Raw genomic sequence first — 27230 nt, forward strand, 5'->3', positions numbered from 1 at the left:
AACTTATTTAAAAATAAAAATAAATACTTGAATAAAAACATATAGAGAAGACAGACCATCTGTGTTTCAGGATTTTTGTGCTTAGCCAAATATCCCTATGGAATCAAGGCAAGATCTCATTAAAATTTTTAGAAGTAATTATGAAGACTAAACAGACATCTTCTTTTACTAAGGTCAGGATTAAAAGTATAAGATATTTCTAATGAATAATGGATTTAGAATTTATACTATATAAGTTTAAGTCTGCTTGTGCAACAATCATCAAAAATTTTGAACAAATTTTAACTTAGTTAATGCAAAGAGAAAGATGTATTGATCTCATTCAAAAAGTGTATATTTCAACAAAATGAATCTTTTGGATTTGATAATTAACACTAATCATTTCTTCCTCAATTAGCTTATTTTTCTAAAGATTATATTTTAGTTACCAAAGACTTATATTATTTATAATTTTAACTAATTTTTAATGTTTATGTATAAAATGGGTAGAAATAATTATGGAAATGTTTCATATAACTTTCCCATAAGGTTTTTATTTGGTTCTCCCACTCTTGTTTTACATATATATATATACACATATGTATATGTATGTGTGTGTGTGTGTGTGTGTGTGTGTGTGTGTGTGTGTATCTTTGATGCTTGCAACTAGTCAATTAGGATAAAAGCAATTAATTTTAAAGTTATACCTGAATCATTATGACAAAGACCTTTTATTGATATCAAGGCATCTCTTAAGTCCAGAAATTTCTTTTCCACTATAGAGTGAATAATTTGTTATTTCAGAAACTCACTGCTGCTAGAATTTATGCTGTGAAATTCTTATAATTATACTTCATCCTTAAATAGGGAAACATCAATTATTTAATTTCATAGAATAATACATTGCATCAGAATGTGAACTCCAGAAAAATATTCAAATATTTTTTCAAATATTTTTAGGAAGGAGAAAAGAAAGTCTGATCTAGAAATTATAAAACAATGAACTTTGAGCTAACCCAATGTTTTATAATAATTTGTAATATTATAGGGGCACCCGGGTGGCTCTGTTGGTTAAGCATCCAACTTCAGCTCAGGTCATGATCTCACAGCTTGTGAGTTTGAGCCCCGCGTCGGGCTCTGTGCTGACAGCTCAGAGCCTGGAGCCTGCTTCAGATTCTGTGTCTCCCTCTTTCTCTCTCCCCTCCCCCGCTCATGCTCTCTCTCTTCTCAAAAACAAATAAAAACATTAAAAAAATTAAAAACAAATTTGTAATATTATAATCATTTGTAATAAAATGGATTTTTCACATAGTACTTCAGAATAAATACCCACTGAGAAAACGGTAACAACCCAGACTTAAAAATAAGTACACTTAAAAATAAGTACAATAATGATCACAAAAGTTCAAGTGGTGAGTTCTATATAAATCATTAACCTGGGAATTTGAGCATTCAGATGAAAACTATAGCCACATTATGTTAGTACACAGCACAAAAACTCATACCACGTTGTGGGTGGGTATTTCACCTATGCAAACTTTGATGAAAAAGGGCAAGGAACTTATCTTTAGTTTTCTGATGACTGATATGGTTCTTTGGCTTTGTTCTCTGGCAGACTCCACACAGTTATGTTAGAGTCAACCTTGCTTCAACTGTCAAAGGAGATTGTGATTCACAAGGATACAGCAACTCGTCCTGCCATATCAAACTTCACTTGGGCACCTCACCTACCTGACACAACGGAGCCAGGGGTTTAGGTGATGAAAAGCAAGAAAGGTAAGTCAGGGGAACATCACTTGTGTGAACTTTCACTAAAATAAAGACTGTTATACACAGCGAAGGGCTGCCATTTTAGTGAGATTATTTCATTAGGTATAAATCTGACCAGTTAAACACAGGAGTTAGTATTTTGGACTTGTCCTTATTTACATGCCTTTAGTGCATATACCAGACTACGTACTGAATATTAGGTATATGGAGTGGGCATCTATACCTAAGTGATGGTAACAAGTAACTTAGCTGCAGTCATGCCTACAGGTAACAGCTCCTTCTAAAATTATTCTTCCTAATAAACACAAATATCTCTGTGTCATCAGATCTTCCTTGTCATGGTTGTTATCAGAACAAATATAGCAATTACCAGAAACAAAATTCTTAACGTGCCCCTGGTACTATGCTAGCTGTTTTATATGCATAACATAAGAGGCTCACAGCAATCCATTCTGCAGCCTCCAAGAGAGGAGGCTGCTGAGGGTCATGGGGGTGAGGTGACTTTCCCAAGGTCTTGGCGATTATAAGTGCAGAGGCCTGGACTTGAACCTAGGTCTCTTGCATTCCAAATCCAGGGCTCTTAGTACCCACGTCTTATTCTCTTTCCCCGATATTTTCACAGAAAATAATAAAGAGGAAAAAAATCTGTGTTAAAAAATGGAAACTGTATCTGAGAAGCAATGTGGAATATTTCAAACATATTTACTTACATCAGACATTTTCTATATTACTCACATATGGCAGCAAGCTTAAAAATTGATAAAATTTAAAATACCTATAGGGCACCTGGGTCCCTCAGTCAGTTAAGCATCTGACTGCATTTTGGCTCAGGGCATGATCTCACAGTTCATCAGTTTGTGAAATCAAGGCCTGGGTGGGGCCCCCTGCACTTGGGATTCTCTCTCTCTCTCTCTCTGCCCCTCCCCTGCTCATGTGTGCTCTCTCTCAAAATAAATTATATTAAAAAACAAAACAAAAACAAAAACAAAATACCTGCCACTGAATCAGTAATTCTATTAAAAAAATCTCAACAAAGTCAGTTCTGAAATTTGTACTTGTAGAAAGCAGCTTTAAGAGAAACTTAAAACAGTTTTATATTATGAACATTCATCTAGTAGACCCAAGGTAATAGAAATTTAAAATAATAGCTTTACAAACTTAGCTTATAAATTAGTTTCTGTCAGTTATACCTTCAAAACATATCCTGGTATGGCTGCAGCCTCGTTGGTCTCCCTTTTCTAGTCTTTTCTATGTCAGAGTCTTGGCAACACACTAGGGTGAGCCTTTTGCAAGTATGAGTCATACTTTGTCATGCGAACAACTCATTGCAAAAGCCCAAACCTTTATAATGTTCCGCAAGACCTGTTAGGACCCCCTCTCCCCACACTTACACTCTGATCTTCTCTACCCCTCACAGCAGACTCCCCACCCCATGATGGTCTCCTAGCTAGCCCTCAAACACAGAACACATGCCTCAGGGCCTTTGCATATGCTGCTCCACTTTTCTAGTCACACATGGCTTGCTCACTCCCTTCTCATCTCAACCTAAAGGACTCAGAATCAGTGAGGTTATCTCTAAACACCTGAGGTAAAGATGTAATCTCCCCTTCCCACAGGTCTCTTCTCCTTTAATATGCTTTACTGCTGCTCACTGTGCATACTGCCATCACCCCACACATGACAGACTTGTTTTTATTATCTGCCTCCTTTGTGCTGCAACCCTGGTAACCAGAACTGGCAGACTGATGTTCAATACAGAAGTGCTAAAGACATGAATAAGTGATACATAGAATATAAAAATGCCAAGTACAGATTATAAAAATTCATGAATTAGTAATATCAAAAATATGATTGCTTATTAGTATTAGATTATTTGCAATGTTTTAAATCCTATCACAGTGGGTAAAACAGGAAATTTTTTGACGAACAAACAGAACAGGAATTAACTCTAATATTCTGGGTAAAAGAGTTCTAAAAAAAGTTAGCTATATTTACACTTAGCAGAACATTTTTAGTATTTACCTGTCATTTAATTATTAGTGAAATCATTTGCTTTAAATCTCAAAAACAGAATTTTTCCCCCCGAGATAATAAAAGTAAAATAAATAATGCCTCTTTGACACTGACATCTTTTCAGATGACGTTAAAATATGGTTATTGACAATTCTACAATAAAAAGCCAATTTTCTGATTCAAATGTTACTTGGAGCTTAATTCTATGACTGATAATTAAATATTAAAGCTGTTCCAATGACACAAGAAGACCTTCTCAGGTACCAAAATTTAAATCTTTCCTTTTTTTCTTGGGGCCTGCAGTTACTGAAGTCACATGATTTTAAGAAAACTGCTCCATGAAAGTTTAAGATATTAACAAATTATAAAACACAGTGTAATAGTAGATGCATTTCTTTTAATTATAGACCCAAACGAGTTATGACATAGAACATCTTTCTGGCATTTCATAATAAACAAATGAACACCAAATGTAGTTGGGTCTATGTTAATTGTACTTGATAGACTCTTTAAAAAAAAAAAAGAATTCATGCAATGGAATCCTCTGACTGATGCTAAAGAGCCCCATCTTACATTTGCCTCGGGGTCACAGTCTGTTCTCTGAGAAAGAATCACACGCAGGCACATTCACACGTATAGACACACACACTACCTTTCCTGAAAAGCAGATTCATCCAAAAATAGTTCCTATACATATTAAGGCCTTATACAAATTAATTTTATTAAATTCCTACATGAACTAAGAGATCTTACAATGGATTTTGTAACTTGTGCCATTCGTCAATCTGGAAGATTAGGCATTTTAAAACAAATAGAATCCATTATATGTGCTGGACATCCTGTCATTGCTAGCAACTCTTGGTGACAAGTACAAAATAAGCTCTAAATTGAGAAAGATTAAAAAAAGTTAATGTTTATTTATATTTCAGAGAGAGAGGGGGAGAGAGGGAGCCAGTGTGTGAGTGGGGGAGGGGCCGAGAGAGGAGGAGACAGAATTCCAAGCAGGCTCCAGGCTCTGAGCTCTCAGCACAGAATCTAATGCAGGGCTCCAACTCACAAACTGTGAGATCACGACCTGAGCCAAAGTTGGATGCTTAACCGACTGAGCCACCCAGGCGCCCCTGAGAGGGATGTTTTTGAAAGACCACTCAGAACAAGAGAGAGAAACAGTATCATAACCCACCTTCTATCATCTCTGATGGCTTTTGGGGTAGTTCAGATAAGAAATTAGTTTCTGTGAAGGTAAGAATTATATTTCAAGAAAGATCTAAAAGGGAAAGTGTGAAAAATGGGTTGCAGAGTCCGTCATTGGAGAAGAGCAAACATTAATGAGGCAATCTGCTTAAATATTTTAATATAGTCTAACCTCATAGCTTCATTTCCCTTGAACAGTTTACAGTTCACACATTTTATGGTCCTTTTTTCCCAGTATAATACAGACTTTCAGAGGCCCATAAAGACTGATGAAAACTAATTTAAATATCTATTTCATCTGGCTCCTAACGGGTTTTAAAAAACTATGGTCCTAACACTCAAGGGTTTTTTGAATAATATAATTTATGAGACCTTGCTGGAGGCCCATGATGTAACCAAGGCATGTCAAGGCGTTTGCGAAGTCTCATAGTAAAGAAATCTGTTTAACTTTCACATCACTTTTCAAAATTATTTGATCATGGGATCTCTCCACAATTCCCACTTCAAAAGACTCATTTAGTGCTGATGAGTATTTGGTTACTTAATGAAAATTGTTAACATATTCATTCTATGGTTATTTTCTTAATCATTTTATCAGCCGGACAGACTCTAGATAGTTAAGGGATAAAAGTGTCCTTGGTTTTATAATCTCTAGAAGCCTGCATATTGCTTGGAAGAGAGTGCTCAGGAAGCTTGTGGGTTGAAGAAAGATACCAGGAGTTACCATTGTAAAGAAAAGTCTGGTAAATACAGATTTCCTTCACCAACGCCTCCCCACCCCCACCCCGCCCCCGCCCCAGTTCATCAAATAAGTTTGTCCTGGAAGTTTGGTGGCTTGCAGCAAAAGAGATTTTGTAAGCAATGACAGGGCAGATAGCAAAGTTCATGGTGTGTCTGAGTTTCTTAGAGGCTTCTTTTCACGTGCTGTCTCTTATGAGGAATGTACGACCTCTTAGCTTCCTCTGGACAAAGTGAGAAGGGGAGAGACACCTGGAGAGTGGCCTTTCGGAATTGTCAACTGGGCCTGCAGCACAGCAGGTCAAAGTCACTTTGCACTTCGTGTAGTTCCCACCAATATCCATTTGTGAACAGAATAAAAAGGAGAGGAAGACCAGCACAAGAATGAGAAGTGACGGGAGAGGAGGGAGAAAACAACAATCTCTCAATTTTGTTCCCTAACCTAGAACACTTCTTAATTGTTTGAAACAAAATGATATCTCATTTGGATGATCATATATTGGTCACATAAATCAGTGTCATTTCCCCTGATTATTTTAAATATCCAGAAGAAATTAATTTGACCCCTACGTTCATTGTGACAGAAGCAGCACTTTCCATGAATTGCAAAAAAATACTTTGCAAATGAAATTTACAACTCCTATTATCTTTTTAAACACTCCTCCCTCCTAATCCATTCCTTATTTGAATTTCCTACTGTGGTCTGTTTTCTTTGGGAGTTATTAAAAAAAAAGATACTTATTCACAAAAAAGCAGTTATCCAACTCTATGAAGATATGTGATCTTGTGACTCAGTTTTTTGTGTTTAGTGATGAACAGGTCATAGACCATTATCAAGGTGTTTGATAACTGGACTCTCCTGGAACCAAACTAAAATCATTACTGCATAGAACTCTAGAATTTAATAGAAATAAATAGAAATAGAAATAAATAGAAATAAAATATCAAGGTGATTTTTAAATAAAAATAAAGAGTATTAACGTTGGTAGTATTGATAGGTCATCTTTGACCCATACCTAATATTATTTTAAAAAAACCACAACATTTTAACTAATGGTCTATATGTACATAACTTAGAAGAATTCAGAAAACCACAAAGACAAAATTTAAAATTTCTTTAAATGTCCCAATCATTTTGTAAATGTAATTCCAGTTTTTGTTCTATAAATCTATACACGCACTGCAAGTCTGATTTATAATTTGAATTTATTTATAATGAACTATAAACCTCTTCTCCTAATGTATGCTTAAAATTTTTTTTAGTTTTATTTATTTATTTTGAGAGAGACAGAGACAGCATGAGTGAGGAAGGGGCAGAGAGAGAAAGAGAGAATCCCAAGAAGGCTCCTCACTGCCTGTGCAGAGCCCAGTGTGGACCTGAACTCACAAAACTGTGAGATCACGACCTGAGCCTAAATCAGGAGTCGGACGCTTAGCTGCCTGAGCCACCTGGGTGCCCCCGCCATTTATGCTTTTTAATGTAAGTATGATATTTCATGTTATGGAAGTACCATAACTTACCCAGTATTCCATTAGAATTTAGACTTTTTCCTCTATTTCTTCCTACCATGTATACTACCATATATAGAGTAAACTTTTTTTTTAAGTTTATTTTGACAGCAAGAGAGAAAAAGCACGTGTGCACGCGTGCAAGGGAGGGGCAGATAGAGAATTCCAAGCAGGCTCCATATACTGTCAGTGTGGAGCCTGAGGCAGGGTTTGAACCCATGAACTGTGAGATCATGACCTGAGCCTACATCAAGACTCAAACGCTTAACAAACTGAGCCATCCTGGTGCCCCACACTTATATTCTTACATATACACAATCTTACACTATAATATTTTTAATCCATCTCTTATTGCTTCTTTAGGGTAAATTCTTGAAGGCACATTGTTGGATAAGTGGTACTATGGATTGTACTGAATCCACCATGAATGAAAATCCATATGCTGAAGTCCCAGCCCCCAATGTTACTGTATTTATAGATGGCACTTTTAGGTGGTAATCAGGTTAAAAGAGGTCAGTCATAGGGGTGGGACACTAAACTGATAAGATGGGTGGCCTTCTAAGAAGAGAAAGAGTGGGATTTCTTATTCTCTGTTATATGAGGACACGGGGGGAAGGAAGTAATTTGCGAGTCAGGAAGAGAGCCTTCCCCAGAACCTGACCATGCTGGGCACCTTGATCTCTGACTTCCAATCCCCAAAACTGTGAGAAAAGAAATTCCTAATGTTTAAGCCACCCAACTGATGGAGTTTTTTTATGGCGGCCCAAGCTAAGACAATGTAATGATGTTTTCAGAAATTTGATACATACTACCAAATTGCTTTTTAAGAAAGCACTTACTTATGTTTGCTCCGTGACCCATGTGCATGAAATGATTCATTTCCCTGCAATCTCATCAACTGTTGTCTTTATCATTTGTTATAATCATTTTCAATTTTATACATAAAAACAGTATTTCATTGTTTTAAACCATTAATTTCAGGGTGGCAAAATGATACAATCTTTCCACTTTACACAGAATCTCTCCACAGGTCATAAAAATCATTGCATTTGATTCATTCAGAATATTTAACTGTGAACTCTACTTACCAAGTGCCCCAACATTTCACTTATAAAATTTGTAAACAGATGGCCACTATCATTCATTTCCTGACTCAACAAATATTCATTGAGTACCTGCCTAGGTGCTGGGGAAAATATAACCAGAACAGAAATGTCTCCTGCCCCAACAGAGTTTATAGCAGGGAAAGGCATTAAAAGAAAAACCAGACAGTAATGTACAATTGCAATAAAGAAGGGCAAAGGTACAAAGCTTTGAGGTAGTACGGATTTTCAGGGAAGGAGTCAGGTTTGGAATGATTTTTCAGCTGAGATGTAACAGATGAGCAGTATTTAATCAGGTGGAACTAGAAGCAGAGGTTGTGGAGAGCGTTCCAACAGGTTCTCCATAGTCAAGATGTTCAATTTTTTTTTTCCAAAATGCAAATTTTATATGAGTCTTCTGCTTTTAGTATAGTGGGTTGACTTGATACTCCAAAAGCCCCTTTTCACTACAAAACACCTAAACACTGCCAAAGTCATAATAAGCATACAGTAGTTAAATGTGCTGTACTAGAAGAAAGTTAAAAAAAAATTCTCCAAAGCCAGGAAAATGAAAAGGAACCAGAAACTGAAACCAAAGTGGGGGTGCATGTGAACAACAGGGCTGCCTTGGGGGGTAAATGCTGATACTAAGGAGGCTTTACAGCTATGTTCAAGAGAATGCACCATGGGGTCCACAACCCCAGGGGCCACTGAACCGGAGATTCCTGCAAAAACTGGGCCCAGTACAAACAACTGGGCTGTACTATCAGTTAAAGGACAGGCCAGAAAGAATCCACATTCTTGTAAGGGGGAGGCAACAAGGAAACCTGTCTGTTTCCACAACATCTAAAGATTGAGTGAAAGAGTCTTTCCTGACAATATGAACCATATGCCCAACCTCATTAAACTGGGTACTACCTGTGCAATCAAGAAATCCCCAAGATGAGAAACTAAAGTAGCTCCAGTAGCACCTCAATCACCAAGTAAAAGCAAGAGCACATCCTCTTTAAAAGAGAGTATTCTCATTCTCAACCAGGCCTTGTAGAATTCTCACAAATTAATTTCAAATACATGTGCTTACTAAGAAAAAAAAAAAAAAAAAGCTAGCTGAATAAGAAAACAGTGACCATGGCAAAAATGTCAGCAGAAACAAGATATAAATGCCTAGAAAATTTTAGTTATTAAAATTGATCAGAATATAAAATAATTATAAAGGTCTAAGGGGAAAAGGAGGGAGAGATAAAAACCAAGAATCAAATGAGAGAGGTTCAGAAATGATGAAATGGGGGTGCCAGAGTGGCTTAGTCAGCTGAGCGTCTGACTCTCGATTGCAGTTCAGGTCTTGATTTCACAGTAATGCAATCAAGCCCCACATGGGCAGAGTGGAGCCTGATTAAGATTCTCTCCCTCCCTGGATCATGCATGCACACACTCTCTCTCTCTCTCAAAACACAACAACAAAAAACAAACAAAACAAAAATCAAATGGATTTTAAAAAGAACCAAATAGAAATTTCCAGAACTAAAAAAAATTGAAATTAACAATTCAATGAGTGGGTTAAAAAGTAGATATCCTCACTAAAGAGAGAATGAGATAAAGTAAGGGTTGGCAAAGTATACTCTACCACTTGTTTTTATGAATAAAATTTTATTAGAACACAAACCACACCCATTCATTTACATATTACTCTTGGCTGTTTTTGCACTAAAACATACACTTGAGCAATTGTGGCAGACATCATATGGCCCACAAAGTCCAAAATATTTATTATGTTTACTATCTGGCCCTTTATAGAAAAACTTTGTCAAGTTTTTTGAAGATAGAACTGAAAGTATTACCCAGAATGCAACTGGAGAAATAAGTAGAATATGTATTACAGACATTAAAACATACATAAGATAAATGCCTCATATATGGATATTTGAAATTTCAGAAAAGAGATTAGGGGAGAACCAACATTTAAAGAGATAACAATATTCCAGAACGATGGCAAACATGGATCTTCACACCCAAATCAAGGTAAATTCAAAGAAATCTGCACTTACTCAATAACAGGGTACATGGATCAGAAATCCACAGGAACCCCCAACAGTATACATGAAAAGAAATCCACATGTAGATATGGTATAGTGAACCCACAAAACACTAATGAACAAAATAATCTTGAAAGTATCCAGAGAGGAGAGATAAATCCACATCAAAAGAATGGCAATTAGATTGCCAACAGCTTTCTTTCTCATAACAAAGGAAGCCAGAAGAGAACGAAGTATCATCTTTAAAGTTTTGAGAGAAAGTAACAGCCAATGTAGAACTGTACACCTAGCAAAATTTTCTTTGAAAAAATGTAGAACACACACAGTTCCAAATAAAAATTCACTATCCATAAGTGCTCCATAATAGGAAATTCCAAAAAATATACTTCAGAAAAAAAGGAAAAATTTCTAAATCTAAGCAAGTGTTGAGTATAAAATAGAAAACAAATAAACAAGGATACAACTGAAATACCAGAGAATAAAAGCATAGAGAGTAAGGTCTCTCTACTCTTTAGAAGGAGAAGAAATGTGTTGATTAGCATAAAACTTAAAAATTTTTTAGCAACATGCTTGGTAAAATCTCAAATGTTGGAAAATGTAAGCTATTGAGGGGGAAAAAAAAACAGAAGAACCTGGATAAAACAATAGGGCAAGAAAGAAACAAAAAGCCTACAAACATGAACCAAAAAAAAAAGAAAGGCCAAAATAAAATGGTAGAAATAAATTCATTTATATCAATACACATAATTGTAAATGGACTAAACTGATTAAAAAACAAATTGTCATACTGGAGAATTAAATCAGAATCTGGTTTGCTACTTATAAAATACACTAAAACACAAGAATACAGAAAGGCTAAAAGTATGAATAAACATATCAGACAAATACCAAAAGAAGGCTACATTAATAACCATCTTAATAAACTTGAATGCAAAATACATTAGTTGTAAAAAGTGTCATTATTAAATAATAATAATTCCCATTCTCTAGGAGGATTTAACAATTTTAAACTTGAATGTACCTAATAAACAGCCTCAAAATATACAAAGCAAAAACTGGCATAAGCAGGAGAAAGAATCCACTATGGCAGCTACAGCTTTCCACTTACCAGACGGGGGAAAATGCAAGATGAGCTTGGAGCATGTTTTAGTACCTATCATAGGGAGTCAGTCTGAAAGAGCTCTCAATGGCTCAAGCTGGAACCATTTGAGCAACAAAATAAAGCAGTATCTATCAGATTATAACCCAAAGTACAAAATAACTACATATGAATCCAGATTAATATAGATAAATGTTTGACTGAGTAAATAGAGAGAAGACAAATTTCCTTGCAGAAGAATTCCAAATAATATATCTAGTTGGTCCTCCCTCCAGGAAAGTGGCACTCTCCCACTGAGTGTGAGTTAGACTTAGTGACTTGCTTTCAAAAACTAGTGTTTAGAGAAAGCAAAATAATATCTTTGCAGTGGAGAATCCGGGCATGCACTACCTTTCCCAAGTGACCCTAGAGTGAAGATGACCAGTGATGTCTTGGGGTTATCAAGGACTTCCTGAGATGAGACAGTATTTTATCTCTTTAAAATCCCATAACCTCAATCTAATCATGAAAATGTCCCACAAACCCAAACTGAGAGATACCTGACAAAATACTCGACCAGAACTCTCCCAAACAGTCAAGGTTATGAAAAACCACAAAAAGATGGAGGAACTCCACAGATCAGAGGGGACATGACAACTAAATGCAACAGGGGTGGCATCCTGAGTTGGACCTTGGAACAGGAAAGGAAAAAACAGGACACAAAAAAATGGGCTAGTGAAACACAATTAAGAACTACTGGTTAGCTAACAGTAACATGCCAATGTTGGTTTCTTAGTTTTGACAGATATACCATGATATTATACGACGGTAACAGGGGAAACAAACATAGAAATTCCCTGCAACATCCTTGCAATTTTTCTGTAAATCTAAAATTATGTTTCTAAAAAGTTGGTTTTTTAAAAAAAATTAATGAAAAGGGAAAAGAGTAGTATAGTTCAACAAAGCCAAAATCTACTTCTTTGGAAAGACTAATAAAGTTTACAGAACTTCTGGCAAGATGGATTGAGGGGGAAAAGAGAAGATACAAATAAACAACATTATAATGTACAAAAAGTAGGCAGAGCAAAAAGTACAAAGAATGACTTGAACTTAGTATCAATGCATTTGAAAACTTCAATAAAATGCACTATTTCCTAGAAAACCATAACCCGACAAAACTCACTCAAAAAGATAGAAGGAAAGCCTGTATAGCTAACTACAAAATTAACTAATGTGATAGGTAAAAATCTTTCCATCTAGAAGTCTCAAAGCCCAGATGGTTTTAAAGAGGAGTCACTGATAATTTTTAAACAGTAAGTCATTTGACGTCTATACAAAACAAGCTACAAAGTTCCCAAACTCACTGTATATGGCTATCTATGGTAACGTGAATATCACATCCCAATAAAAGCCGTATGAGAGAGGGAAAAAATAGGCCAATTTTGTGCATCAACATAGATCTAAAAACCCTAAACTGGCAAGAGTACTAGTAAATGGTATAGATGTGCACAGATAGTTGTGTTTGTTTTTATGTAACAGCATTACATATTATGTTCTTAAAAAAAAAAAACTTTAGTATATTAGAAAGTTATATGAAAATCCAACTCAAGACCTCAAACTTTTCCACACCTAAGTCTAGATGCTAAGAAGGCGCTAAAGGCCCTGAGTTTAAAAAAAGCTGGTGTAGTTCTTGCTTACAAGAGCTAATTTACAAGGTAAATTAACCTGATTTACATTCTAACACGTATTAAAAAACCCTTTGCCTTGTCTCTTCCTTAACGATTTACCTTCAGTGGGCTCTTTTATGCATTATTTCAGAAAAATCTAGGAGCTGTGTGCTGCGAATGAATGGTGTGGAAGGAAAACAGGAAACTGATTAGGTGATTTTAATAACTATATTCTTCAGGTTGCATTCTGGCAGCTTACTTATTACCCTTGATGACTGGGTTCTTGACTCCTGCTTTTGGCGAGGTCTTTGCCACTGTCCCATTAGACCCACAATGTTTTCCAGAAACATGAGGTGGCAGCATTGATGTAATTATTCACAATGAACAGATGGGAAACTGAGGCTCAGACAGGACCAACTGATCAAAAGGAAATAGCTCATAAGTAGGAGAGCTGAAGACAGATGTTCTGTTTCAACATACTATGTCTTTCCACTCAACTGCTCACTTTCTGTTTTTGTCTGTGTTGTTTTGAAAGGCATAATTACCTTGCTCTAGTATTGAACTCAAGGCTGGGTGGGGGTAGATGTTATTGCTAGGCAAGCCTGACTGAGACAGATCTGAGGTTATTCTATAGTTTCTGAGAGAATCAACAAAGAACGCTCAGAGTATATTTTAAAAGGCACTCATTGGGGCGCCTGGGTGGCGCAGTCGGTTAAGCGTCCGACTTCAGCCAGGTCATGATCTCGCGGTCCGTGGGTTCGAGCCCTGCATTGGGCTCTGGGCTGATGGCTCAGAGCCTGGAGCCTGTTTCCGATTCTGTGTCTCCCTCTCTCTCTGCCCCTCCCCCGTTCATGCTCTGTCTCTCTCTGTCCCAAAAATAAATAAACGTTGAAAAAAAAATTAAAAAAAAAAGGCACTCATTGATCACTATCCCTTCCCCTTCTGTGCACATAGGATGAAATCTGTCCACCTAGACGCATTACATGAAGATGAACCTTGCTTATGGCATTTGATCTGGTTGCCCACCTGCCCCAGAAGTGAGTCTCCAGATTCACAACTGATGTGACATTTACACTTATTTTCTCTAAGTCACATATAAAAGACTAGAATTAAGAAATGGTAAGGAGGGGCGCCAGGGTGGCTCAGTCAGTTGGGCGACCGACTTTGGCTCAGGTCATGATCTCGCAGTCTGTGAGTTCGAGCCCCGCATCAGGCTCTGTGCTGACAGCTCAGAGCCTGGAGCCTGTTTCAGATTCTGTGTCTCTGTCTCTCTCTGACCCTCCCCCGTTCATGCTCTCTCTCTGTCTCAAAAATAAATAAACATTAAAAAAAAATTAAAAAAAAAAAAAGAAATGGTAAGGAAAAAAAAGTGGTAAGGAAAAGTTTTGATGAGCCTATTTGATGCAATTATCTATGATTTTACTCAAACATGCACCACTGTCCCTAAAATTAAGAGACAGGAAGTTAAGGCACCATTTCTGAAGTGATACGTCAGAGGAAATGTTATCTGTGAAGATGGAGACATCATCATATAATAATATGATTGATCCCATGAAGGCTGCCTACTACTCTGTGACGTAGTCTGGAGTCCACAAAAAATCGAGATTATTTTCAATATAAACTCTAGTCATGTTACAAACCCATCCCTACACTTGAAAGCGCATCTGAGCTGGCTTTTGTCAGACGTGCAGCAGCTCTAAGGCGGGCCCACTAAACTGTGGCCAAGCCAGTGAATACCCTGCATACATACCTAAACTGACACATAAAAGCCATTTTGTGTTGCTGCTTTAGCTTCTCCACCCTCAGCGTGACTAGCAAAACCAAGATGCATAACCACACATATCAACCTAGAACTTTGCCCTATAATGCATAGTCTCTGAAAGTCTCTTTTCTCCTTCCTGTCAGTCCTTAGTGTCACGATCGCTGAGTGGCTCTGTTATTCACAGACGTGCGGCTATCATCCTGCAGGAATGTGTCTGTTTCTGTCCTTGACTCACTTTTTTCTTTCTTCCTTTCTTTTTCTCTCTCTCCCTCCATCTTAGTACCAGCCAGACCTTTTCTGTTTAACTCTATTCTTTTATTCCTGAAACACTCCGAGTGCTATTCAGAGAAGATGGGTCGGCACAGAGCACCTTGAGAGCTCAATGCTGTGTAATAGGATGTGCTCCCGGAAAAATTTCAGATCCAGACGGCACTGTTGTCCTTCACTTCAGTCAATGACAAAAGGCAATCTTTTTTCCTTTTGAATTTTTGACAGAGGTAGCTCAGGTAATGAGTAAAATGGAGCTCTGAATGTGTCTTGACAGATAAAAACGATCATAAAGAGAGACTATGGCAAATACTGTAGAAAAGTCGGACTTGACATTGATGGTATTTTTAACAAAAGTCTGTATAAATATCAGATACCGCAGACTTGGATAAGAGAAGTTTATGTTCATAAGGCGAGGTTGCTAAAACCTGAATATTCTTTCAGCAAAGAAATGAAGATTGTAATTACATATGCACTGAAATATTTCCACTTAGATGAGCTATCACAGCTCTACCTATTTTTCACATTTTTTTCTCCTTACAGTTTACGTCCCTGTGGCTGGGTGGCAAAGGGAAAAAGCACTGTTAGAATAACAACTAATAAGTACTGATAATTATCCAGTATCTTCATATTAGCATTTCCCCTTTTACACACGAGAACTTGGGAGTTTCAGAAAGATTAAGTCATTTGCCCAAAATGGGTCAGTTTGCAGATTTCGGAGTTAGATTCAAGTAGTGATCTTTTGCCTCTTTTTATTCGTTCACTGTGATGGCATGACATTTCTGAATGACATCATACCCGTCAGCTTATCTTAGATAATTTCTACCTCAAACTGAGGTTCAGATTTCCCTAAAACTGCATTTCTTCCTTTCTTTTTTAAGCTGCATGTGACCTAAATGTTGAATCCCAGACTGACCCGTATTTGTTTTATACCATGCAGAGATATCTGAAAATGTACACATTTTAACCCAGAAAATGGATTTATGTTAAGCATAACACAAGCATGAACATATAAGCACACCTTATATTATACTTTGCAGTGTACCATTATAAAGAAAACAATAGCTTTACAGAATAAAAGTAACTATGGCAACCTATAGATTCAAATCAGCCTGCCTCCAAGGTGGCAGTTCCCAGCTGCCTCAGTAACTTTCCATTAAAATGTGTCTCAAACATACACGTTTTGGGGAAGCATTAGCTGAATGTCCTACTTAAGGTTCTCAACTTAATTATCCCTTTCAGTGTTAATGATGAAAATAATCTGATCGTACCAAATTCTTTGGGTAGGTCTGTTTCAGTACAACCTTCTCAGCCTCTTGCATTTCAGAATCCTGCCTAACTAACATTGGGAGACGTATCTTTTGACATCCATTGGTCAGGAGGAGGTAAGACAGAGCCAGGAGCTAAGAAACAGTTTTAGTTTAAAAAAAAAACAAAAAAACTGCTCATGTTGGCTATTGATTAGTGATCCTGACTGTCCCCTGTTGTTGCCACCCCGTTACCCTCCACCCCCCCACCAAAGTTTATGGAGTGTAGATGGTTTAGTTTAGGGTAATGGGAAATGACTACAATCTGCAGTTTCCCCTTAATTCTCAAGTTAAGGTTGTGTTCCATAATTAGGTCCCAGATCCTGAGACCAGGACTGGTTTTCATTTACTGTGGAATGAGAATGGCAACAATGACAACTTCAACTCAGCAAATACTTACTGTGTGCCCACAATGTACAAGGCAGTGTGGTCTCCTCCTGCAGAGCACAACAGGTGAACGAGAGCTGGGTTTTGCCTTTAAAATATGACCTACTAGGATAGAAGCAGGTGAGTGTGGGCATGGATGCAGCATGTAGGTATGCGGGATAAAGTTCATAAGAAAGCTACAGGCATAAGGTTTTTAGTGTTTAAGTTAACTGAAGCTTTCTTTGAGGAGCTTTATGATACAGGACGATTACAAATTTGGGAAACGACAAATAGGACATGATGAATAAATGAGTTGTCTGGGGTAAAGATTATATATGGAGGCATACTGGGAGAGAAGTCTGGGTAGATCAGACAAGAAATATGTAGAGAAAACCCTAACAATATAGATTGGAACTTATCTTTAATTTCCTAATCAAACAAGGATCACTGAAGTTTTTTGTAAAGGAGTAGAATAAAAGTTAATCTGTAATTTTGAAGGTGATTGCTAGACTTTTGTAGGGAGGGCAAAAAGCAGCAGAGAGGGGTGCTTGGGTAGCTCTGTTGGTTAAGCGTCAGACTCTTGATTTCAACTCAGGTTGTGATCTCATGGTTTCTGAGATCAAGCCCCACATCGTGATCTGCATTGAGGGTGGAGCCTAAGATTCTCCCTCCCTCTGCCCTTCTTCCTGGCTTGTGCTCTCTCTTAAAATAATTTTTTTTTCAACGTTTTTTTTTTAAATTTATTTTTGGGACAGAGAGAGACAGAGCATGAACGGGGGAGGGGCAGAGAGAGAGGGAGACACAGAATCGGAAACAGGCTCCAGCCTCTGAGCCATCAGCCCAGAGCCTGACGCGGGGCTCCAACTCACGGACCGTGAGATCGTGACCTGGCTGAAGTCGGATGCTTAACCGACTGCGCCACCCAGGCGCCCCAAAATAATTTTTTTTTAAAAAAGCAGTAGAGATGGATAGGGCACCTGGGTGGCTCAGTCGGTTGAACCTCTGACCTCAGCTCAGGTCATGATCTCATGCTCTGTGAGTTAGGGTCCTGCATCAGGCTCTGTGCTGACAGCTTGGAGCCTGGAGCCTGCTTTGGATTCTGTGTCTACCTCTCTCTCTCTCTGCCCCTCCCCTGCTCATGCTCTTTCTCAAAAATGAATAAACTTAAAAAAAATTTTTTAAAAAGCAGTACAGACATGTATAAAGATAAATAAGCAAGAAAAAAATGAAGGCTTGAATTAGGATAATGCAATGAAAATGATAAAAAAGCGAACCTGAGGAGTGCTCAGTGTTGACACTGGCAACAGACTGGGTCTAGAAGGTAAAAGCAAAAGATGAATGGAAAATGAATATGTCATTAATGGAAGTGATATTAACATAACTAGTGAAGTCATTCATTCACTCATCAAATGTTTACTGAGCACTTATTTCGTTACTCTTTGCCAGGTACCCTGCTAAGAGCTACAAGAGGTACAGAAGCTGGTCTAGTGAGATGACAGACTTATTTTATACAGAGTTGAAAGTACCAGAACATTCAAGCCATCCATGGTCAATAGAGACCTATACTTTAGAAGAGTCATTGGGATGGAGTTGTCTGTAAAAAGAGAGGTCGGTGTGGAAAGGGGCAAGATCACTGAAGTACAATTTTTCTGTGAAGTAGAAAAATTCTCAGAAAGAAGAGCAAGTTCAAGAACAGATGTGAGAAAAGAGCTATCCTGTACCTGGGAGTCTGGAGGAACAAAAATTATTAGCAAAGAGATGGTCAAAAATAAATAAGGGGAGAGCCGACATGAGGTGGTACGGCACTAGGGAGATAAGCAGCAGTTCAAGCAGCACAGACCCTGGGAAATTCAAGAGCATCATCTTTTCAGTGGGAGTAGCGAAGGTGAAGCCGGAGAAGAGGTTCCTGGATTAGGTCATTATGCAATCTATTTCAAGAAGCCTTGTTGGTAAGTGAGGAGCTAGAAGCCAGAAGCAGATGGGGGAATGGAGACAGAAGGTTGGTTGGGGAGATAAAGAGAACAATTGAAAGGTAGCTTGACATAATAACAACACTTACAACAACATAAACTACCAGTTAACATTTTTTTTTGACAAATCATGTGTCAGGCAGTGTTCTAAGTACCTGACACATACTAATGCACTTAATCCCTAGCCAATTCATGACTTCTGAGAAAGATGCTATGTTCTATCCTTCTTAAGGACAGGAAAACCCAGACACTTCACTAGATGATGAAGCTTACCCTACCTCACACTGTTAATTTGTATTCCTTTGAACTCAGCACTCTGACTTCAGAGTCCCTTGACCATCCTGTAATGCTGTGAGGCTAGCAAAAGCTTACACAGGTTTGTGGGAAGAAAGGAAATAGGAAGATGGAGAGATGGAATGATGGTTGAAACAAGCCAAAAGGGGGATGGGATAAGGGGTAACCCCTTTGTGGGAGGAACCCTAATAAGGTTCCCTGGAACAGAATGAAGAAAAGGTAGGGAATGAGACATGGAGAGATTTTAAGCTCAGAAGCACATAGCTGTGGGGGGCCTGTATTAGGTGATTTTTTTTTTGTCCTTTTGGTAAAGCAAAAGGTGAGGTCACTGGCTCAGGGTGCTAAAACGGGACACTTGTTCCTAAGGTACAGAGCAGGAGCTAAGAGGAGACTCCCCATAAACCTCCTTATTTATCTTGCTTTATCAATGAAAACTTATTCCACAGTGGAAAGGCAAGGATGGACCATTAGGTATACACGGACCTGTCAACAAGTTCTACCCAGACATACATATGCATCATGATGAAAATACAGAGGACACTTCAGCTGTGCAGACCTGAGTGCGAGGTGGTACCTAAGAACTAAAAGGCAACTTCTAATCTCCTAGATATTCTCTTCCTTTCTCTTTCAAGTGGCTTCAACGGCAAAAAGAAACATAAAGTGCAGCCAACCTAAATCAACAGCATATTGATGTACATTTTTCCTTTGTGGGTTTTTTTCCCGTCTCTTGCAAGAAGTGCTTGCTATTTAAAATCTGTTACTAGGTGATAGTGGCAAAGCACATTTTTCTCTCTTCCCAAGTCAACCCTACATATATCACTGCGTGTTTGCAAGTAAAAATACCTGTTGCCATGCACGTGAGAGGCGCAGAATGCAAAGCTGTAATGGAGCAGGGTTGGGTCAATGACAGCACCGTTTTCTGAATGTTCCATCAGTTCTGTAAGGTAGCAGAGATGTCTGTGACAGCCTCTCACACCATAACGGGCACAGTACTCATCTAACACAAAGACTTGGCCAGGGCTAAACCAACCCTGCAAAAGAAAAAAAAATTTTTTTTTTCTTTCTGTACTAGGATTTGCTTTTCTGTAGGCACTCTTAGACATTATAAGAAGCTGCATCAAAGTGTCTTTTGATATATTTTTTTTATTAGTAGCATGTTGCATGTTATTTTCAGAAAGCTAATGTCAACAGTTTTGGACCTGATCTGGGACGCTGGTCACCTAACACCATTCTCTCTTTATTGCCACGGCAAGGCACGGGAAACCAGTTTTTCTCCACCGTCATTCAAAATTAACCAAATTTATTCACAGTATCTAAAATTGTCAGTCACGAAGAATAACATTCTGACAAACTTCGATCCATGAATGAGTCAATTAAAAAGAGAACGGTAAATCAGACACCATAATCGAAACTGCCGAGTTGCCAGAAGCACTTTTATAAGAAAATCCTAGTTAAGTCTAGCAGTGGTAAACATATGCTATTTGGAAATTTACATTTTTGGGACATTGTTCTCGTTCTGTTTGTCCTTCTGTGACCAATATAACAGAGTTAATGTTTTATAATAGTTTTTGGTGTTCTTGAAACGAGATGTGAAAGGTGTGTGTGTGTCCGCGCGCGCGTGTGCGTGTGTGTGTGTGTGTGTGTGTGTGAGAGAGCCAACTGAACCAGCAGGTAGTGTCTGCTTGGCTAATACTGGAGGGCAGGGTTAGGCAGAGTTGGTTCATAAAATGTTTTGATGGATTATATGAACTAAGAAATAAATGGTTTTAAAACGGGGCAGGATAATGGCACAAGAGAAGGAAAACATTGGTGAGAAATGCAGAAAGCTAAGACAGCAAGAACACTAAGACGGAGAAAAACAAGCTCTCAAAAACTTACTGTGGTGATGGTACAGGCACCGAACTGGACATACAATATTATGCGCTCTCTGTAATATTAGAGCCATCGTGCCTGGTAGTTACTATGCTCTCCCTGTCACAGCCACATAAGCTACAATGCAGCAACATTTAGTGAATTGCTCAAGACACCTAAAGTCGATTGTCGGGCCATGATTTACATCCAGGGCCATCCATCCTGCCTCCAAACACCCTTTTCTCATCACACCATGCTCACTACCCTCTAGATGCAGTTGAAGACACACTGTAGTGCTCTCCTCAGACTCCTTATGACACGTGGGGTCATCCACTTAACCAAAACAACTTTTGTAATTCAGTACCCAACTCCACTGAGTGGAAATCCACCAGGGAAGCCCGTCATTGATGTCCACTGTGTGTGTGCTTGTCCCCGGAAAGGCACCATCAGGTCTTGTGATGATTTCACTCTCCATATAATTGTAAAGTTTGGGCTGGATCAGGTTTAAACCATGCACGTAGTGTACTTAATAATGAATGTACAAATGACTTATCAGGACAGTAAATTGGGATCACAGCAGTAAGTGGTTTTAATTCCTCCTGCCTATTCAAACATGTCCAATGAGCTTGGAGCACATCCTGTCTAAAATCTTACTTTAAAGAGACCGTAGCTTTATTGTAGGTAGCTACCATACCATGTTTAGCAGTCAAAAGACCATGTGGTGATGGAAACAGGCATATTCAGGCTGGACACATTTCAGAGGAATGGCCGCTGATATAAATCCTTGGAAAGGCACGTGCAATTCCTAGGCTACAGTTTAATGCCCACATTCTGAGGGGTCAAGCATTCCTTCTATATGTAAACGGTACTTTATATGCCAAATTCTGCCTGGTTTCAACACATACAGAGTAGCAGTTTAGCTACTTGATTTAGTTTTCTTAAGGAATTCAAGTTGTTTTTGGAAGGTTAAAGGAAACCAAAGGTTTCTTGTTACATGTTGCCCTGTCATATCATTTATCCCACTGTTTCTTTCCCCCGCCACTTAGGTTGTCTTTCTAGAAACAAGAGAGAAACGAAAGATATCAACATTTGGTGAGACTTTAAACCTTAAAATGTCTCTACAGGTGTTAGTAAATCCTATCCCAGAGGTGTGGTTTTTTTTTTTTTTTTTTTTTTTTTTTGCCTTCATTAAAGCCTTTATTTTCATTCAGCCTTCTCCAGAGGAACTGATAAACCACAAGTCAGTGTCTGTTTGAGTCTATTCTCCTGTCTATTGAGTGGCACAGCAGTGGTCTTCAAGTGTATAATTTTCAAATTGGGAAGCAATCGATTGGAATCCTTTATCCCTAACTCCCAACTACAGTTATTAAAGGGGTCAGGAATAAAATGCCGCTTCATAACAAGTGTTTCTCACTTAAAAAAATTCTTTCATTCTAACCTACAGGGAACTGGATGGACAGACTTGTACTCACCAAGCAAGAATAGGAATCATTCAGTCTGTGATCCAAAGTCTGCCTCTGGAGTAGTCTAAAAAGGAAGGCGTGGTCCAGCTTGCAAGGATTAGCAGAAATAAACTCATCCATACCATGTTTCTGAAAACGGTCTGCATCTGTAAATCCAGAAAAGCATGTATAATACATTTACTTTCCTGGCTTACTCATGGGCAAATACAGTTTTTGAACACCAAATGCATGCCTCATGATAACACACTATTTTCTATTGCAAAAAATAGGATGCCAGGAATCCAGCATATTAACATAAATTGCAATTTTTCTGCAGCCTAGTGAAAAATGATCTGGAAAAATCTGCAGATCATTTGAAATGAGGAAATCCTACTTTCAATCAGAGCCTCTTCTAATATTCATCACAGAAATAATCTTATTTTCCAATTTTAAGAAAGTAGATACATTTTAAGTATGTGTTTAAAGAAGGAATTGACTGGAAAAGAACCCAGGTCTAGTCATAAAAAAAATAGCAATGATGGCTAGAAGCTTGCTTTCCAAATGGCAAACTAGGACAGAAATGAACACACAGGCTTCTGCTGGATCACTTCCAGTCTTTTTTTTCTTTTTTTTTTTTTTTTTAGCCTTTAATGGGACCAACCTTCATGTAGAAATGGCACTGAATGCTCTCAAGCTTCAAGTTTAAGAGATGGGAAAAAGGGAGCATCATGTTTGTGCAAATACGCAGACAAAGCATAACGTCCCAAATGGCACTTCAATCAAAGACCCAAATTTCTTGTTCTTTGCAGATTGCATCTTTCAACGCCTGCAGACCCTGCGGGTTTATCAAAAGGCAAGCTTTTAGGACTGCTTTCATTAATGGTATGTTTTGTCAAAGTCTTCAATGTGAATTATTTACTAAGTAGAGAGAAAAAAAGACACACACCACCCAAAAGGAGTGCTGGGGTGTTACTACATTAGCTCTGTTAGAAATGTAGCGCGCATCAGGCAAGCAATCAGTTATCAGGGTAAAAGTGGACTCTCCTGACAATGGTGGGGCCGAGTCTCCATTGTTCCTTAAAATTCATAGACAGATCTCATTCTGGTCATCACAAGAAGTAGAGTCCTAAATGTAAGCCAAATGTAATTTTTAAAACCTATATGGTACAATCCTAAAATTGTAAAGGAAGGAAGACAAAAGTTTATTGATTAAACGCAATTATAGAGTCAGGCTCATAATAAAACTCAATATTGATCTGTGGACATGATGCTAACATAATCAGTCACATTTAGATATTTAGCCCAGATCATATTGATCCTATGTCAAGTTCAACTTTCAGCCATATTTGTGGATGGAAGAACTATGTAATTCAAGCTGAAGGGTCTTCAGAATCACATTAAAAAAAAATCTCACATCAGTGCAGATGTGAATGCAGCAAGTTAGCAATGAATGGGTGTTCATCGATGATGTAAGGTATTGGGTTGTGATCCATGGAGAAACTGTCATATGTATTCCCTTGCATTCACTAATTACTTAACTGAATGATTAAATGCATTACATGTGGTAAATTAGTATTAACTGGATGAACACCAAATGTTATTAAACTGCTCTTCCTGAATTGAGAAATGAGAAAATCCAAATTCTCTTGTACTTTATTTGTATGTATAAGTCTTTCAAAATAAAGTTACATATATAATAATGCAAAAATAATATCAAATTAGTAGACAGCATATTGAAAAATGCAAGGTACATATATAATAAAACTGTTACTTTGTGTTCTAAATAATCTTAGAATCTTCATTTCTCCGTTTGAGTGAAAAAAATCTTTTAGTAACATCTTTATGAAATTACTAGTTTTATAAAACATCTGAATTTTATTCATTATTTCTTTCAACGGAGAAGGTCATAACAAGAAGTTAAAAATAACACTCACTTAAGGCTTATCTGTTGAGAATAGGATATACAATAAATTTCACAGAAAATCCACAATTCTTTTACACTTCTACAAAATACATACATTACATACATAAATACATACAATACATTGTACATAATTCTCTTTTTGCTTCCACCCTTTATAGAGGTTTATAGAAGCAATTTTTTTTCATTTTAAAGCAAAGTGTTTACAGTCTTTAAATAAAATCTACAAGGTCCTGAAAAATATGACTTATGGTTCATTTCTGCAATCAAATCGTATTTTTAAAAATGAATTTACTTTACGAAGTATTTTCCTCATGAAATGTAACTCTAAACCACACATTTACCTATGTGTTAAGCCCTTCTGAATCACACACATGAATGAAAAATTACTTTGCCAACAATTGGCTTTCATGATAAAAATATTCCTAATAGCAGTTTAAGTCACAAAAATGGACTCCATATCGACAGTGATAAAATATGCAGGCCAACAAAATTCTATTAAAGAAAGAAACCCCATAATCTCGCTGGGGCTACATTTCCATGAAAGTGAAATGTATTCTTAGGGATTGCCCCATCTTCAAAATACAGGCTGCAAAGACCAAGCTGTTCTACTTTCTTTTTATACCTTATAAGCACAATTTGAAATACTTCATGCAAATATATTTCACGATGCACCACTGATTCATTAGTTTCTATAAATTCATGAAGAAATAAATTTTGAAAAAGCAACAGTTTTGATCTCTGTGTGAGAAATATTTCACTTTAAAACACCCGCTCATGAACCAAAGTACAATAGGAAAACTATTGTTGAAATACTATCTAGTTTCTTATTTCTGTACAAGAATATTTTCATGTAGTTTTCTCTTGGCGTAACATACCTACATTTACTCTTAGAAAATGCAGAGATATCATCTGGATATCAATTACATACCAAATGCAAAGCTTGGAGACCGGCTTTAAAACTGGGTTATATTCGATTATCTTCAATTAATGTTTATTATAACACAAAATTATGGTGACTACTTTTAAATGAAAAATTATTCATGGCACTAATCAAACGTTCACCGATAAGGACAAATTTCAGTTCAGTTTGTCTTCCGAAACGGTGTAAGAAAATTATCAAAAGAAACCGACGAGATTTGAGCTTGAACAACGCACTGCAAAACTGTCACAAATTGTGATGATTAACCTATGGACTAACTACAGATGTGGGACACGGTAATTGAGGATACTGGTGGAGTTTCTATGGTAACAGTTGGCTATATGCGCCAGCGTCTATAGGTGGTACTGTCACCAGGTGTGGTAAAAGTGGATGGAATAAAACCCAAATTGAGAAAGATTATTATTTGCTATAGATGTATGGAATTATAGAGGCTTATTCAAACGGAACCTGAAAATTTAAATTTGTCATTAGGGTAACAGCTGTTGGAAGTCCAGGGAAAAGAATGAGTAGGCTGACAGTACCAATTTAAACAGTTAACACTGAGTTGAAAACAGCTAGCCTAGGAAACAACGCGAGGACTATTAGCAGGCTGGTAGGCCCCCCTGTGGTGTGTGGGAGGGGGCTCTTCGGTAGACACTGACCACGGCCGGCCCCTGTATGCTCAAGAATGCAAACACGAGGATAGGCATTTGAAGTCAGAGTTCAGGATGTGAGGGGGGAAAAAAGTTAACTGAAGGGGCACCTGGGTGGCTCAGTTGGTTAAGCGTCTGACTCCACCTCAGGTCATGATCTCACAGTTTGTGAGTTCAAGCCCCGCGTCAGGCTCTGTGCCTGGAGCCCACTTCGAGTTCTGTGTCTCTCCTTCTCTCTCTGCCCCTCCCCTGCGCCCCTGCTCACACTGTGTCTTTCTCAAAAATAAACATTAAAAAAATTTTTTTTAAATCAACTAAAATGTTTCTTCTTTTGCAACTAATTCTAAGGATGGTGTGTGTGCGTGCGTGCACGCATGTACGCTCACTGCTCTTGGTGTTGAGAGAAATTAAAATATAAAACAGGGGAGAAAAGGATGTGAGGAAGGGGCAAATGTGACACTGCAGGGGAAGAGGCAGGCATCCCTTAGCATTCTGAGAACACTCTGGTGTTCAGACCTGGGACTCAGGTACCAAAAGGACTATGAAAAAGGTGTTGCTACCTAAGAGTGCATCTCCTCCTCTGCAAAATCCTGAACTGAACTAAGCAGCATATGAATCTATTCAAATACAATAACTTAAGACTGTCCTAAGGTTAAGAGTTTGCTGGTAGCTGCATTTCCCGATACCCACATCTGATTATACTTTCCTTTTAGGTCAAATTCTCAATGAGCTTGAAAATTCACATGAAGTTAAACATGGGACAGATAAGGACCACTTGTCTTTTTATAGCACCCACGTAGCCACTAATAGGAAGTTCCAGGTTACAAAATTTTATGTAGATCTTGGTTAATATTTTTTGTTTTATGTACACATGTATTATGCTGAACACCAAAGAGAAATGTTGATACGTATATTAGGAGTTTGTTCACACCTCTATTATCGATCCAAATAATTTCTTAGCTTGTTTTTGTTAAATTAAAACCGGATGTATGAATTTACACATCTTGCTTTCTGCAACGAATAACAAATAAGGAGTATTTTCACAAGACAATTTTAATCAACACATACAGACTAGAATCACAGGCAAGGTATTATTTGAAATAGTATATTACAATATATAATATATTCAATGTAAGATAAAACATACCTATGAAGTGTGAAATTCAACTTACTAGATTAATCAAGAAAATAAGCTCATAAAATTAAATGTAAGCTTATATTCTAATTTAAGATTTTTTTAATCTGGTTTAAAATAAAAAGGTAAATTTTCTGGTTCTTTTTTGACATTATTGGAAATGAACTGTGTTGTACTGTATTGTGTTACATACATACTGTATTGCATTATATACATGAGAGAAAAATGAAAAATAGTTGCTTTGCATAGAAAAGGACAGTTTAATCAAAGACTGCCT

At 37.6% G+C, this 27230-nt stretch overlaps 1 protein-coding gene across 19 annotated transcripts in view; it reads right to left on the reverse strand.

Annotated features, from left to right (window-relative positions):
- CADPS2 (calcium dependent secretion activator 2) overlaps positions 1-27230 on the reverse strand; it is a 540583-nt gene that overhangs the window by 129839 nt on the left and 383514 nt on the right. For all 19 annotated transcript variants that reach the window (XM_043589377.1, XM_043589375.1, XM_043589367.1 and 16 more), the window contains 2 exons: positions 22353-22489; positions 19873-20060 (listed from right to left, as the gene is read on the reverse strand). In XM_043589377.1, coding sequence (XP_043445312.1) covers positions 19873-20060; positions 22353-22489 — 325 coding nt within the window. The remainder of the gene's footprint in view (positions 1-19872; positions 20061-22352; positions 22490-27230) is intronic.

Source organism: Prionailurus bengalensis, chromosome A2 (genome assembly GCF_016509475.1).
Source record: "Prionailurus bengalensis isolate Pbe53 chromosome A2, Fcat_Pben_1.1_paternal_pri, whole genome shotgun sequence".
NCBI lineage: Eukaryota > Metazoa > Chordata > Mammalia > Carnivora > Felidae > Prionailurus > Prionailurus bengalensis.